This window comes from Amblyomma mixtum, chromosome 6 (genome assembly GCF_055824585.1).
Source record: "Amblyomma mixtum isolate Tamu chromosome 6, ASM5582458v1, whole genome shotgun sequence".
Taxonomy (NCBI): domain Eukaryota; kingdom Metazoa; phylum Arthropoda; class Arachnida; order Ixodida; family Ixodidae; genus Amblyomma; species Amblyomma mixtum.
Genome location: NC_143017.1, coordinates 66834823 through 66848456, shown reverse-complemented (window position 1 = coordinate 66848456; position 13634 = coordinate 66834823). Strand labels below are relative to the sequence as shown.

Below are 13634 nucleotides of genomic sequence, written 5' to 3'. Positions count from 1 at the left end.
TAACGTGTATTGAGCGCAGCTCGTGACTGGAGTCCGGTTCTGGAGCAAGAGAGACCATCCTTTGCATATTGCTCTCACCCTCTCTCTTTATGCTTTTCTCTCTTTGTCTCGTTTTCCTGCTCGGATAAGAGAAAAAACGAGGAATGGAATCAAAACCGTTCGAACTGTTTTATCTAGCGAGCGTTACAAAAAACGGTTCGTTATTTATGTTCAGTTTTCTTTCCTACAGGCTTTATGGGCGCCTGTTTCTACTCACGCATGAATTGATCATTGCCTTGGTGTTTAATGGTGCCGTCCGCTTTCGGGGCCGGCCGGAATGGCTTCGGCAAGCGAGAATTCTTCTTCTCCTACTTTTCGTGCGCGCGGTGTTGTTCCCCGTTGTACTTGATTGAAATGAGGCATCGTTTCGGAAATCGTCCATGAAGTGAATTCTACGATGCGCACGCCGCGCGCACTGATAGTTTCTTTCCTCTTTTTCATTCTCAAGCACGTTTCTGTTCATAGCCCGCTCTGTTTACGCTCTCGTGTCTTTTCGAAAAGGGTTTATTTTGCTTTTAACGTAAACGTGCTTGATGCCGCAATTTGCCACTCCTTTTTTTTTCCTTCTTCCCTACTTCCACTGCGATAAGAGTGAGTTTTTAATGCACATCTTAGCAGCTTCAGTGGTGCGGGGCGTCGAGTATCGCTGGCAGTCTGTGATCGAATTACCGACGCCGTGCGTTCCGCGCTATTCGAGATCGAAAATTTGTTTACGCATCGCTACTTACAAAATGTAAAGTGTCTTCTCGTTTTTCTCCCGTTCTCTTCTTCTATTTTTCTTCTTTTTCGTCTTTGTTGAGTACAGGGCCCCTTGGAATCTCCGTCAATTTTCGTTCTCCGTTTGTGTTCATAGCCTATCACGATGTCTGCATGCTGTAGCGAAGAAAGAACCCAGCAGCAGTAGGCTCAACTACCACCTTTGCGTTTTTATACTTTCTTTATTCTAGTTTGTTTTTCTGAGGCCCACTGTTACATTAGACTGCGCTTTCAACAATCTCGAGCTTCTAACTTCAAGCCGACGTTATGGGCTTGATTTTCCGAGGCGTAAACCATTAAAACGTGTAAAACATTGATAATTTTTTTTTTATGTGTTCATGATTACCTCAAAGCGCAAGGGTAATGAACGTGACAAGTTTGTCGTTTTAACGCCGCGGCAGGCAGCGCTGATAATATTTTTTTCATACTTTCCTAAACACTTGTTTTGGTGAAGTTTGTTTTTTTATCGTTCTTTATTGTGCTCTTTTTCTTCACCCTCGGGGCTGCAGATGAGGCCTCCGCTTTCACATTGTGCTGGCCGTTCAAAGGCGTCCATACAAAGCGCGGTCGAGCCTCGTCTCTCGCCCTTATCTGTCTTGTTCACCTTTCGCTCTTCTTAAACTTCAATTAGGCCTGCGGCAGATCCATCTATGCTGAAGTGGGGCATTATCGCGCTTCGCGAACCAATCCATCAGTGTCGCTACGCTTGAAGTAATATAGGAGACGCCAACGCCGACCAAAATCATCCAAATCTCTTCTACTTTTGCAATGAAGGCTGTATTGAAGGCTGGAAGTAAGAATTACAGTTCCTTCACTTTAGTGAATACGATATTTTTAGGGAACGTTTATGAGAGATCGATAATACGCCGCTCTTTCTATAACGTTTCATTTAGCAAGAGTCGTGACTGTCGATTTCGGCGCCAACGTTGCTTTGTGTTCGTGATATCGATCTAACATTGTTTGCTCTCATTTTGCACACTATTTCACAAAATTCAAGTGGTTCCTGAACTTTTTTCATTCTTAAACAACGCGGCATAGGTGCCGAAACATAAAAGAAAGTGTCTGAAAGAAAATGCGATAGTAACGTATAATTCATAAAACCCCACTGAATTGCAATTTACCTAAGGTTAGGTTCCTTCATTGAACTCGCATAGCTGCGCTCAGTCGTGTGGTTCTCAGCAGGGTGTGCCGTTTGTGTACTTTTTCTTTTTAGTGGTGAACATCCGTGCTGGATACAGCGAGTATTTCCTTTCTTTATGTCTACGTTAATGGCACCAATTTTCAGGATCTCGTGCTGCCCCTTCGCTGCGTGATTGAGTTTTCCAACGAAGTGATAAAGAAAACTGTAAATGGCACGTGTTAGGTACAGCGCACAGTGGACAGGCGACGGAGAGAAAATTGAACAAAACATGGGCAAGTAATATATTGTTTTGATAGTGTTACCCGCAGCGTGGTCTGTACATTCTTTATTGTTATCTGGTGCTGGTAAGGTATGATTGTTTTATTCATTTCAAAAGCCTCACTCTTTATATATATATATATATATATATATATATATATATATATATATATATATATATATATATATATACACATGTGGTGTTGAAAAGCGTCGATGCATTGCGCCTACTTCACAAAATAACAATGGAGCAAGGCACATATCTTTTCTTTCCGTTTATTTTATGTAACGGGATTTTAGTACTGTTTTTTTGATGGTGGTGTTGTTGTTATTTCCTCTTTTATGCCTCTCTTTATTTGTGTTACATATCCTCTGTGCACTACAGTAGTGCATAACTTGTCGAGACACGTGCCTAGCGTAGTCTTTTTTGTTTTTATCTGAACACAGTTTTTCTATTTAAACTCCTCATCATTTCCAAGAAAAAACACACCTCAAATGGGGACGTTGCACAAAGAGCGAGAAGTACACGCTACAAGCGCTGTCTAAAATTTTACTCTGAAGGAAACAACATACATCACCTGAGGCAATCAACGTAAGCTACAAGAATCATCCAGCATTTTAGCTGCGAGACAGCGCTTGAAGTACGCGCTTCTCGTTATTCGTCCGACGTTCCCGTTTATCGCTGTGTTTTCCTTTAAAAATTGACGTCCTCCACCCAGCTCGCTCTTCTACTGCAGAATTTTTGAAACTTCTTTTTCTCTCTCTCTCTTTGTTTGTACCTCACGTTTACAATTCCAAAGCGATGGGCAAGTTCTGCCGGAGTAAAATGGGATTTTTAGGAAAACCCTAAATATGGCAGATTTAAGATGGCGCTCAGTAGTTTCCGTTTTGGCTGTTCTAATTTTCTTTGTTTATTCCCTAAGACACCAAGCAGTAATAATGGCGGAATCTTTATATTTATGTAAGGATGTAACCATTCTAGGTGCTGGGAAAAGCGACATACGGGCTTGGCTTCTTAATCTCAGTAAATCTGAGCTGCATTTGGAAAGTAGTGCACACCATGAGTAACATAGAGAAACTCCTGATTTTTATCTCATGCGCCATTAGGCGCTGTGTCTTTCGTGCATTCTGCTGAGCATTTGGCTTTGTGTTGTATGTGGAATATCACCTACTTGCTCTTTTCCTATGATCCACGCTAATCCTATTGTGCATAAACTTACTGCATCTTTCAAAAGGACCCAAAGAACCACAGCGCCGTACTTCGGTCAGAAAATGACGCTTAATGGGCTGGGATACCTTTCACGATGATATGTCCTGTTGCAGCTGCCCAATGGGGTTGAATGACATCGAACGTGACGGCACCCTTTTTCGTCGGCTCTTCACCGCGAGTAATGCGAAACGCCTGGAAAATTACAGGTCACTTGGCTTTCTTATATTCACCGCTCTGTCGATCACCTGACGCATTCGGTATGCAAGAAACGAACGCAAGTGGAAAAACTGGCTGAGGTTCCTCCCGGCAGAACCTGGCTGTACATAGCGAAATCTCGTCGCACGGCTGGCACCTGCCCCTAGCTCTTCCGGGGCTTTGTGAAACGCCATGTTGTTGTTGTGACTGTAGGAAGGATGAAAGGGAAAGTGCACGGACCAACCCACTGGTTCGATCTGAGCCACACTCGCTGCCATGTGCAGACAGAAGAGAGTTGAAAGATGTGAGAGGAAAAATTGAAAGAACAGACGCGCGTCGCAACAACCGCGTCTGCCGAAGCGACAACGCTGGCTGTAACAAGATACACCAAGCAGCGCCCGCGCGTATATATAGGCGAACGTATATCACGTGGTCGAGTCACGTGATTAGGCGCACCTGCCGAGCGAGCAAGTGCCGCCGCCTCTCCGCGTCGCAGTCGCGGTAGTGAAGCGCGGCTAATCACGTGGCACGGCGCATAGCAACCAGCTGCGCTCCTTTCAAGGTCACTGGGGCGGCGCGACATAACCTTCTGCTTTGCGTGCGAGAAGTGCAGCTTTCGCTCCAAAAGCGGGCTCTCATTAATGCCAGCAACGTGATGACAAGTAGCAGTGGGTAATCATAAAACCCCACCCAACCCATTGTTTTGTTGTGTTCCGCAAGTAACGTTGCGTAGACTATGCCTACATTCCCGCACTTTTTTTATTGCGAAGCAATACTACTTTAGGTACCGCCTCAGCCCGTTCCAGCGCGAGGCGGTGGTAGGCGCCACTTGACCTTTGGCATGACCTTTGGCATAGTGTCATATCTGTGTAAAAACGGGGCCCCATCTCGCGCCGTCGCAGCGCGAAGCTGGTAGGCACCAACAGCGGCCTAACTCTCGCTCCTCTCACCAGGGACGCCGCGCGCGGAGTGACGTCATACCATCTGTGTAAAAACGGAGCCCCATCTCGCGCCGCCGCAGCGCGAGGCTGATAGGCACCAACGGCGGCCTAACTCCCGCTCCTCTCACCAGGGGCGCCGCGCGCGGAGTGACGTCATACCATCTGTGTAAAGAAAACGGGGCTCCATCTCGCGCCGTCCCAGCGCGAGGCTGGTAGGCACCAACGCCGGTTCGGTCCTCTCGTCAAGCTCCTCTCGTCAAGTAACACGTGTGTGTCGTCATTCTTGGCTATGCGTCATTAGCCGTGTCAGTACATGGGAAACTAATAAAATAGCGGAACCTATCGTATTGCTTCGCAATTACCAGGCTTAACCAAGCTAAGCCACAGCCAGTTTTTTTATTTAGTGTTGTTTTTAGCCTCCCTGCATAGCCCACCACTTCTACAACGAACGAGGAATGATGAAATATGCACGTTTATGCACTCCTTGGAGAGTTTTCAGGCAGGAATTTTTCTTCCGTGTATATGTTTCGTAAAAACTAACCAGCCGCACAGAATACACAAATAAGCAATAAATAGGTTTCCTTCATTATTCTTCCGCGCCAGGCATATGCACCAGGATAACGGAGCCACGCTTGCCCATTAGTGGCCATTACTTACCAACAGCGGAGCGGTTTTCCCAGCCATTATGCCTTGATAAAGGACATTACACTTCCGGGTTTTTTGTTCGTTCATTTACGTGTTCCTTTTATTCGGTCCCGATAGCGTGCAAACCATGCCCAGAAAAGCTAAACTACCGTCTGAAGCGCGAGGGAATTTTCATATGCTGAAACGAAAAGTACATACCGTGGTCCTTATTGTTTCTTTTTTGTTTTCTCTCTTTTTATCGCTTTTATAGCAATTCAAGAAAGTTTCGCCTACTTTAAAATATACGAACCTTTCGGTTCTTCAACATCTCCTGTCCAAAGGTCACTCAAAGTATGTCCAGTTCAAAAAGAAAATACCTTAAATCTTGGTCAATCAGGACTTATTTCTTATTTTCCCCGCGGAAGTAAATGCGGGAACCTCTTTTGTTGGCAGCCCGTACAGCCTGCGAACAAGCAGCCTTTTGATATCCCGGTCAGCGTTTCCGCTGGTTTACGTAGTTCATTCCTCGGCACAAACTCGCAAATCGAGCATTTCACGATATTCGGAGATAGTTGAGCGCTCGATTAACTTGTAAACACTGTAGCGCCCCACACGTTAGGCTTATGAACAAGTCTAGCTTAAAATTCGAGCCACAAAAGATCTTGAAAACCGTTAGCGTGTTACTGAGAGGCAGTGTATGAGCGGCCTTCTGAGATTCTTCACGTATCTCCCGGCTTAAATTAGGGCTGTTGAAAAGCTATTTCACTATTAAGAATCTTAATGTGCAGATCCCTTCTCTTTGTTTTCATTGTTGTTCTTCCCTTCTTCTCCTTTCCTTTCGCTCTCCCTTTTCCTCTATGGCCTCTTTCTTCCACCAACTTTGAAAGCCTGGCTGAAGCACATTGGAACAAGCCGACCTCCCTAAATTACTTGTACAAAAATGGTTGTCTCTGTTTCTGAGCGCAGCGATTTTGTAGCGAGCTAACCGATTTAATTTTTTTTTCTGAGTAGAATAGCCAGCCACAGCCCAAGAATAGCGAGATATGTGCGAGCAGATTTGCAGCTTTGTTTCATTTCTGAGGCCATGTTGGCTGTGTTATTTCTAGGGCTTGCAGCGATCGCCACGAAAACCACAAATTCTTTGATTTCATACTCTATGGAATCCACCATGTTTGTTGTTAGCTTTACAACGCGTTTCGTTTACTTTTTGCGCCCAAATATGAATTCGCAGCCTAAACAATGAGAGGTAGGCTCAGATGCTAAGATAGTCCGCTAAGGAGCATGAGGTAACCACTTGAACATGAGAGCTCAGCTCAGGTGTGCTATCCAAGTCCAGCGAAAAAATACAACCATATAACAAAGATTACCTTCGGGATTGTGCAGGCTAATCGACGTCAGCCAGATTCGACGCATTCACCACAGTATGCTTACAATGTGGCTTACGAGGCCGTGTAAGCTTCTTCTCGGAATGCGCCGCCGCTTCGTGCACTGTTACTCAGATCTATTCCCCGTGATGATATCATTCATGTTCGATTGTAATTGTAGCTTCAGCCTAACTGATGCACTTTCGCCTTGCTGTAAAGCGAATTCAGTCCGGTGTTCGATAAGGATGCTTTTGAGACCCTTCAATTACGCAGGAATGATATGCCTCCTGTGAACAATCCTTTGCTTGTGTGTGTGCGCGTAACCTTTGGAACAATGCGTTCCGCTGTATATTGATCTCATTGGACACTAAAAAATCCTAGATAGTCGAAATTAATTTGTGGTCCTTCATTGTCTGGTCTCTCACAGCCCACGTGAAGAATTTGGGCATTAAACCCCACTTACCCTATACAGATATACCATACCGTACCGTTATCATCATGTGCAGAAGCCTACTAGGTACAGTCCGCATCATCCTTGTGTAGAGCGCTCGAGCACCGAACATTCCCGGAGAAAAACCGACACCTTGTCGCCGCTTCTACGATTCAGAAGCAGCTCTTGCGCACAAGTAAAGCAGCATTGATATACATGCAAACTGATGAGAGCACTTTGCTCTGAAGCCATGGGCCGCTTTCTAACTTTAATTTCTATTGCGTACGTCACACTTCTCGAGCGCTCCACACAAGGGTGATGCAGACTGTACATTACCTTGCAGCATCCCAGTTCTCATTACAATACATCCTATTTCTCTTCTTCCGTGACAATGGTCCACAATGTTCCGTGTCCTCCCCATTGCAGACGCGCCTGTCTGCAAGAGCCATCAGAAGTGGGTCTACGGCGTCTCCAAGCAGGAGACCGTGTCCGTGCGGTGTGAGCTGGACGCCGACCCGGCGGAAGCCACCTTCCGCTGGGTCTTCAACAGCTCCACCACCGGCCGCCGCCGGGACCTGTCCCCGCAGGACGTCTCGTCGAGCGGCTCACGGAGCACACTGTCGTTCGCGGTACGCTCGGACGACGACTACGGCACAGTCTTCTGCTGGGGCACCAACTCGGTCGGCATACAGCGAGACCCATGCGCCTTCTCCATCGTGCCCGCAGGTGAGAGCCTAGTACCACTCTTGCCCTTTTGTTGTCACTTCGTCTTGTGCGAGAGGTGTGATGATGCAATGTCCGAGCTTCATGGTGCAGAGCGCTGGTATCGTCGTTAATAGCCGCCATCTTTCTTCTACTACTGCATGCAGAGGCTGTAGTGCATCAGTAGCGGAAGATCGACCGCGGCTGGCTTGTCGAAGAGCATTGTGGTTCTAATAAAGAAAGCATTATAAACTTACGTTCAGATGTAACATCTCCGAGTTCAATCGCATTATTCGTTTTTGTTTCACTTCAAAAACAAACTTTATGTGTCCTCAACCTTTCCTGAGAGCCGTTCATACTCGACTAACCAGGCATCACCAAAAGCAATCCCGGACTCCATACCACGCGAAAATATACGCCTTTAAACATTATTTACTTCATCGCCCAATCGAAGAACGGAGTAAATTGCCGTACAAGATTGAATAGTTTCGTTTCTACCCAATGGCGAAGTTATGAAGTTGTGTAAATGAAATTGTCGCTATTCTAATATTATTCTGGCGTAGACCATGCTGCAATTGCTTTGTATTTTATTCGTGTATCGTAATTGGGTTGATTTCACAATGTACCATAATGTAATATTCTAGCCCTTCTTGCTAGGGTCCTTGTAATAACTTTCAGATTTTGGGAAATAAAATAAATGAATGATTAAAAATTGCCTCTTGAAGTGCAAAGCTCAGTGAACAGCCCTCGCATACCGCGACCAAACAAATAAACGCATCATGTAAGGTAACCGAGCTGGTATAGCTCGCGCACTGAACCTAATGTGTAAAAAGGTGGCTTCAAGCTGGTGCACGTGTGTTCAGTGAAACAACTCAAGAGACTTCGCTGGTCTTTCCATGACTCTGATACTGTATCCGATATTTTCAGTGAAAACCGGCTTGCCTTCACGTTTTCATAACCGACCTTTCCCTATCTAAGCGATGTTCAAATTCGTTCGATGTCGGAGTATCCTCTAAGCCTTTTTAATGCGCGTACTATTCTTGATGGGTGATCTTATAAGATTCCTTTTTGTGTGTGTGTGCGTGCATGTCCGCATGCCAGCATAGCAACGCCGTGACGCCAGACGGCTTTCTAATAAAAAGCTCCGGTTACAGTACTCCCTGAACTGAGTTTAGAATCTGAAGTCAGAGAATTCGATAAAATTTCTCGAAAAGAGGACTGTTCTTACCATTGTTTCTTTTTTTTTGTCGATGATAGTGAGCGCAGTAACGTTTCGTGGACGCTGTTTGTTTCAATTTTCAATTCTTTCAAAAAAAATGGATTGTCTCCATCGCTGGGACCGTCTCCGAGCGACAAGAACTTTGTAAGCTTAAAAGCTCGCAGATATGTCATTGTTGTGCTACCATTGCGAAGTGAATGCAGGACTCCATAAGTCAGATTTAAACTTCGTTTGTCCAGACATTCAAACTACGCCAAAGAACAAATTCTAGCGTGTATGCGCATTGATCGAGTTTAAGTGCCCGCTTAAACTCAAAATAGTAGGAATCGAACGAGAAGCAAAGATTTTCCCCGCTGTCGCTTGTAGCTCGAAAGCAGGAATCTGAAAAACGCTCAAATTGATGGAGGGGTTTCATGCTAAACCGGGCGCTCTCTTAAGCTGCGCTGATTCCACATCCTCCGCACACCTAAACACTTGCCTGCTGCTTTCGTTTCCGTGCTCACCAAGCACTTGAGCTTTTATCACAGCACCCTTGTTTACATTCCCCGCGCATCTGTCGGTATTCACCCCTCCCGTATCGCGCACTCTTTTCCGCTCCTAATCTCATCGCGTTCAATCTCCGCCTCTTGCATCTCGTTTCGCTTCAAGCGCTCGCGTGCCCTCCTCTGTCTACTGCTTTTCAGCACGAAAACCGACGTGATGAAAGGATGGAAGAAGTAAAAAAAAAAGAAGATAGAAAGAAGAAGATAGAAACAGAAGCACAGAAGAACAACTTCCCACGTTGCGAGGGAAAAAGAATAGGGAAAACGGGAACGCTCGGCTCGAATTCTTCCCCGGCGCTGGGAGCTAAAGGCACGCGAGAAAAAAAAGAAGATCCGGAGCTGCAGTGAGGGGATGGAGCCCATTCATTTTCTTTGCCCCTTAAGGCTCGAGCGTTGAAGGCCTTGGCGGTGGTGGTGGCTTGTTTGCGTGCAGACGCGAACGGCCTGTTATGAATCTGCGGCGGCGGGACTCTCGCGAACGAGCGAAGCTCTAGCGCGCATATATGCGCGCTATTGATTCCTCGCCAGCGGCGCTCGTTCCTCGAGTCGCGGCGGCGGCGGCGAATAGGCCTCGCTCGGCGATATCCGGCGCCCTCAGTGGCTCCCGCCGGGATGTGAACGCGTCAGAAGAGCGCGCGCGCGTCCGCGGCCTCCTCTTTCGGGCGCAGACAGCAGCGGCTGTGGCTTCGAGACCGGGGAGAGTCGTCGGAGCGCCGCAAAGTCATCGGTCTTCCTTTGTGCCTCGCCATCGTGTCTTGTTGGCTTTTGCGCGTCTTCGACCTCAGACTGACTGGCTCCCTCCAGGCGGCGCGGCCGCCAGCGCCGACGCTGTGCCCGGAGGCCCGCCGATGGGAAGCGGTGGCGACCATTCTTCATTTTGTGCGATTACTTGGCGTGTTTCGTCGGGGAATAAATCTCCGTTAGCTCCGGCGCGAAGCCCTCAGATAAACTGGCAGAAGCGGTAGCAGAGCGGACAGGGAGTTGGGGGAGGAGGAGGGACGCAGGTCTGGTAGATACACTGTCGTTGCTGACAGTGCCGAAAGTGGAGGGAGAGAGAGAGAGAGGCAACAAGCCGAAGAAATAAGACTACTACCCTCGGCCTCCTGTTCCCTCTTTCTTTTCCTGCCGTTTCTCCACGTTTTGTCCTGACCTTGTTTTCTTGCTACTTTCCCTCATTCTTTCTTATCGAACTCCGCCTACTTCTTTCCTTTCTTCCCGGGAGGAAAGCCAAGCTGCAGGGGAGGAAAAGCAGTAATTATTAAAACTCGAGGAAGACACTGGAGAGAACTAACCGCGGGGAACCGTGAACCCTTGGAATGGAATGTCAACGGTTCGTTGGAATGTCAAAGTGGGAAACGCGTTACACCTTTAGACGGCAAGAAGAACAGTAAGCGCCATGGACATTGAGAGGCGGACAAAAAGAACAACGCATCGCTTATTCCAATTTTTCTTAACAGCGTGGCGGACAACCTCTCAGGCAAGTGGTGCGCGCACGTACGACTAAGAAAAAGCTGAGACGGGTGCGTGCTGAATTAGCCATAATACGTGAGAAAAAGAAAATGTCATGGATGAAGCTGCAAGTTTAAGGACGATAAAAATATTCTATCGTATATTAATACTGGAGTGAAGTGATGATACTCTCCCGTCGCAGATTATGGTCCTGCATGTTCTTGTCCCAACTTCCGCGTATTCTTTATTCTCCTTCACAGATTGTTGAATAAAGCATTTTGGCTCGTTCTTGGTCACTTTTTCTCTGTCTTGTCAGGAAGGTGAAAGGTTAAGTAGGGACCGAAACGACACTAGAGATAGGGACTCTTCGTGAAACATTTTGCTCGTTTTTGTTCAGTCTTTTAAGCTACGCATATATCGTACTATTTCTCGTGTTTTTTTTTTTTTTTTTAAGCTAATGTGGAGAACGTATGCCTGTTTAAAACAGGGCTGCAGAAGGCGAACGAGTGAAATGAACTGGCGAAAAAGAAACCGTACGTGTCGGATAGATGAGCACCCACTTCGATCAACTTCTGTCGTCTATTAAACTTGCATTATCGAGCTACGTTCTTTCATTCTTTTTCCTTCTTTTTTTTATCTCTTTCTTTGTTTCTTTCTGCTTTATTCTGCTATGTTACCTTCGTCTTCTGTTACCTTTCTTTATGTCTTCATCTCGAAAAAAAAATCTTAGTTTGCCAAGTCAAAACACCACTCCAGTTTTTTAGCACTATGTCTGCCTTTCCACTCCTTCGCTCGCACTCTCTCGTTTTAGGATTGATGTCTGTTTATTTTTCACGTTTTACTGTTTCGTTATTTTTTATTTCTTTCTTTCTCTACTGCCTAGCCTGCGCTCTGACAGAAAGGAGTAAAAAAGAGTAAGGGGTCCTCTCTCGCACTGCCTTTTATAGAAGATAATGAGCGTGAGGAAAGCTTATTCTCTTTTTACCCCAATATAGGCGTATTTGTGTATAGAATATAGCAGGAACCGTAATTAGTATACCATGCCCATTTATTCGCTCCGTGTTGCTTTCTCCTGACTCCGTCATAGACCGCTCTCGTTGCATAGCGCATAGCGACAAGCCCACCAGCATTAAACCATCAGTACAAGAGCAGAGAGTCTCACTAACGTTTGCATCACATGCCGCATCACCTGTTTTCACTGTGCGTGTCCTAACCGCGGAAGAGTTGTTTACCATGCGCGAGCCATCCCTAATCCACCTGATCTATAGGCTTAACTATTTCGCCTTTCAGCGCGCCGCTCTGAAAGCGATAAAACCTGACATGCTGTGTCTGCGGTCGAGAAATGTACGGCCGCAGCCTCTGGGGACCAAAGCGACCAGTAACAAACTGCGCGCAGGAAGTGGAACCGCCTAACTTCCCGTTCACACGCCCCAATGGCCTTTTCCACAGGCGCCTTTTATTCAGCCTTCGATCTCGACACGTTGCTTGTTTGTTTTTCGTTTCCGAAGGCGAAGAAGCAGGAAAACGCCAAAACGCTGCTTCCGGGGGGTCGTGTGTGGAAGGCAGCGTTTTTCCCTCTCCCCTTCTCCCGTTTCCTCCTCCCTCTTGGTCTTCGATGCCCAGGCTAGCTCTGCTACCAGGAAGCAGAGCTGCGTTGCGCTAGTATTGAAACACACAGTCACAAAGTGCAAGCAACAGAACCCACGCACACACACTCTGACACGTGCGTGCTGCCGGCACACGTATGCCCTTTCGCATGCGCGCTCGAACGTATATAGAAATGTATGGCGACTCCACACAGAGTGAAAAACGGGGGAAAAAACAAAATACACTGTGCGCGGCAGCTTCGCGCCGCCAAGCGCCCGTCCCGCTCAGCTCCCCGCGGTTTACAGCTTCATGTTTCGCTCACTGTTTTGGCCTCTATAAATATTCCACGCTGTTGGTTTTACGGCGCCGGAATCTGGCGCATATTTTAGCGCGGCCGCCTCAGCGCGCGCGATACATATATGTATGCGGGTGCTGACAACGCGGTAACAGTTTTTCCGCGCGTATTATATGTGCGCTCGTCGTATATGTGTTTTGTGGGCCCCATCCCACACTCTCCCCCCGCGCTGTCGCAGCCACTCGCTCCTCCTGTCTTTGCGCACGGGAAAAACGGCGCTGCTCCCATTTTCTGGTCGTTTTCTCCATCCTCTACGTCCCTTCTTTGATTTACTCATTTTTGTCCCCCTTTTTTTTTTTTTGCTTCACTCCTGTCCGCTTCTGGTTTTCCACTTTGGTCAACAGATTTTGTTGTACGTATGTTCCGAGCTGCTTCTCCTGGCCGCGCGCACAAAAGAGCATTGTAAACAAAGAGCTGAAGTGGCCGCCAGGCCTACTGGGACGTCTTGGTTGTTTTACATTCCCACCGTCGCGTGCCAGTGGGCTAGCTTCGAAGCCCATCATTTTAATCTTCTTTTTATTCATATTCTTCTTTTTTTTTTTGTCATTCGCTTATTTCCCTTTTCATCATATTTATTTTATTTTTTTTACCTCCTCCTTTCCTGTCGTTTTCGGCTCCTGTCTCATGTGCCGGCCCAGATTTGGAGCGCGGGCAGCGGCTTCAGTGAATGCCGCTCGCTATTCCGCCGCTGCCGGCAGCCCGAGTGCGACATCAGCAGCAGCAGGAGCAGCAGCAGCAGCACCTGAAACATGTGGAGGAGGCCGCGCTGGCGAAGCGAAAGGATTCCATCTCAAATTGAATTCGAGTTGGATCCTCTCGGAG

The 13634-nt window shown here is 47.0% G+C and overlaps 1 protein-coding gene across 6 annotated transcripts in view; it reads left to right on the top strand.

The window, feature by feature from the left end:
• LOC149339295 (protein turtle homolog B-like) overlaps window positions 1-13634 on the top strand; it is a 530441-nt gene that overhangs the window by 482701 nt on the left and 34106 nt on the right. For all 6 annotated transcript variants that reach the window (XM_089548043.1, XM_089548040.1, XM_089548038.1 and 3 more), the window contains exon 7: window positions 7385-7684. In XM_089548043.1, coding sequence (XP_089404169.1) covers window positions 7385-7684 — 300 coding nt within the window. The remainder of the gene's footprint in view (window positions 1-7384; window positions 7685-13634) is intronic.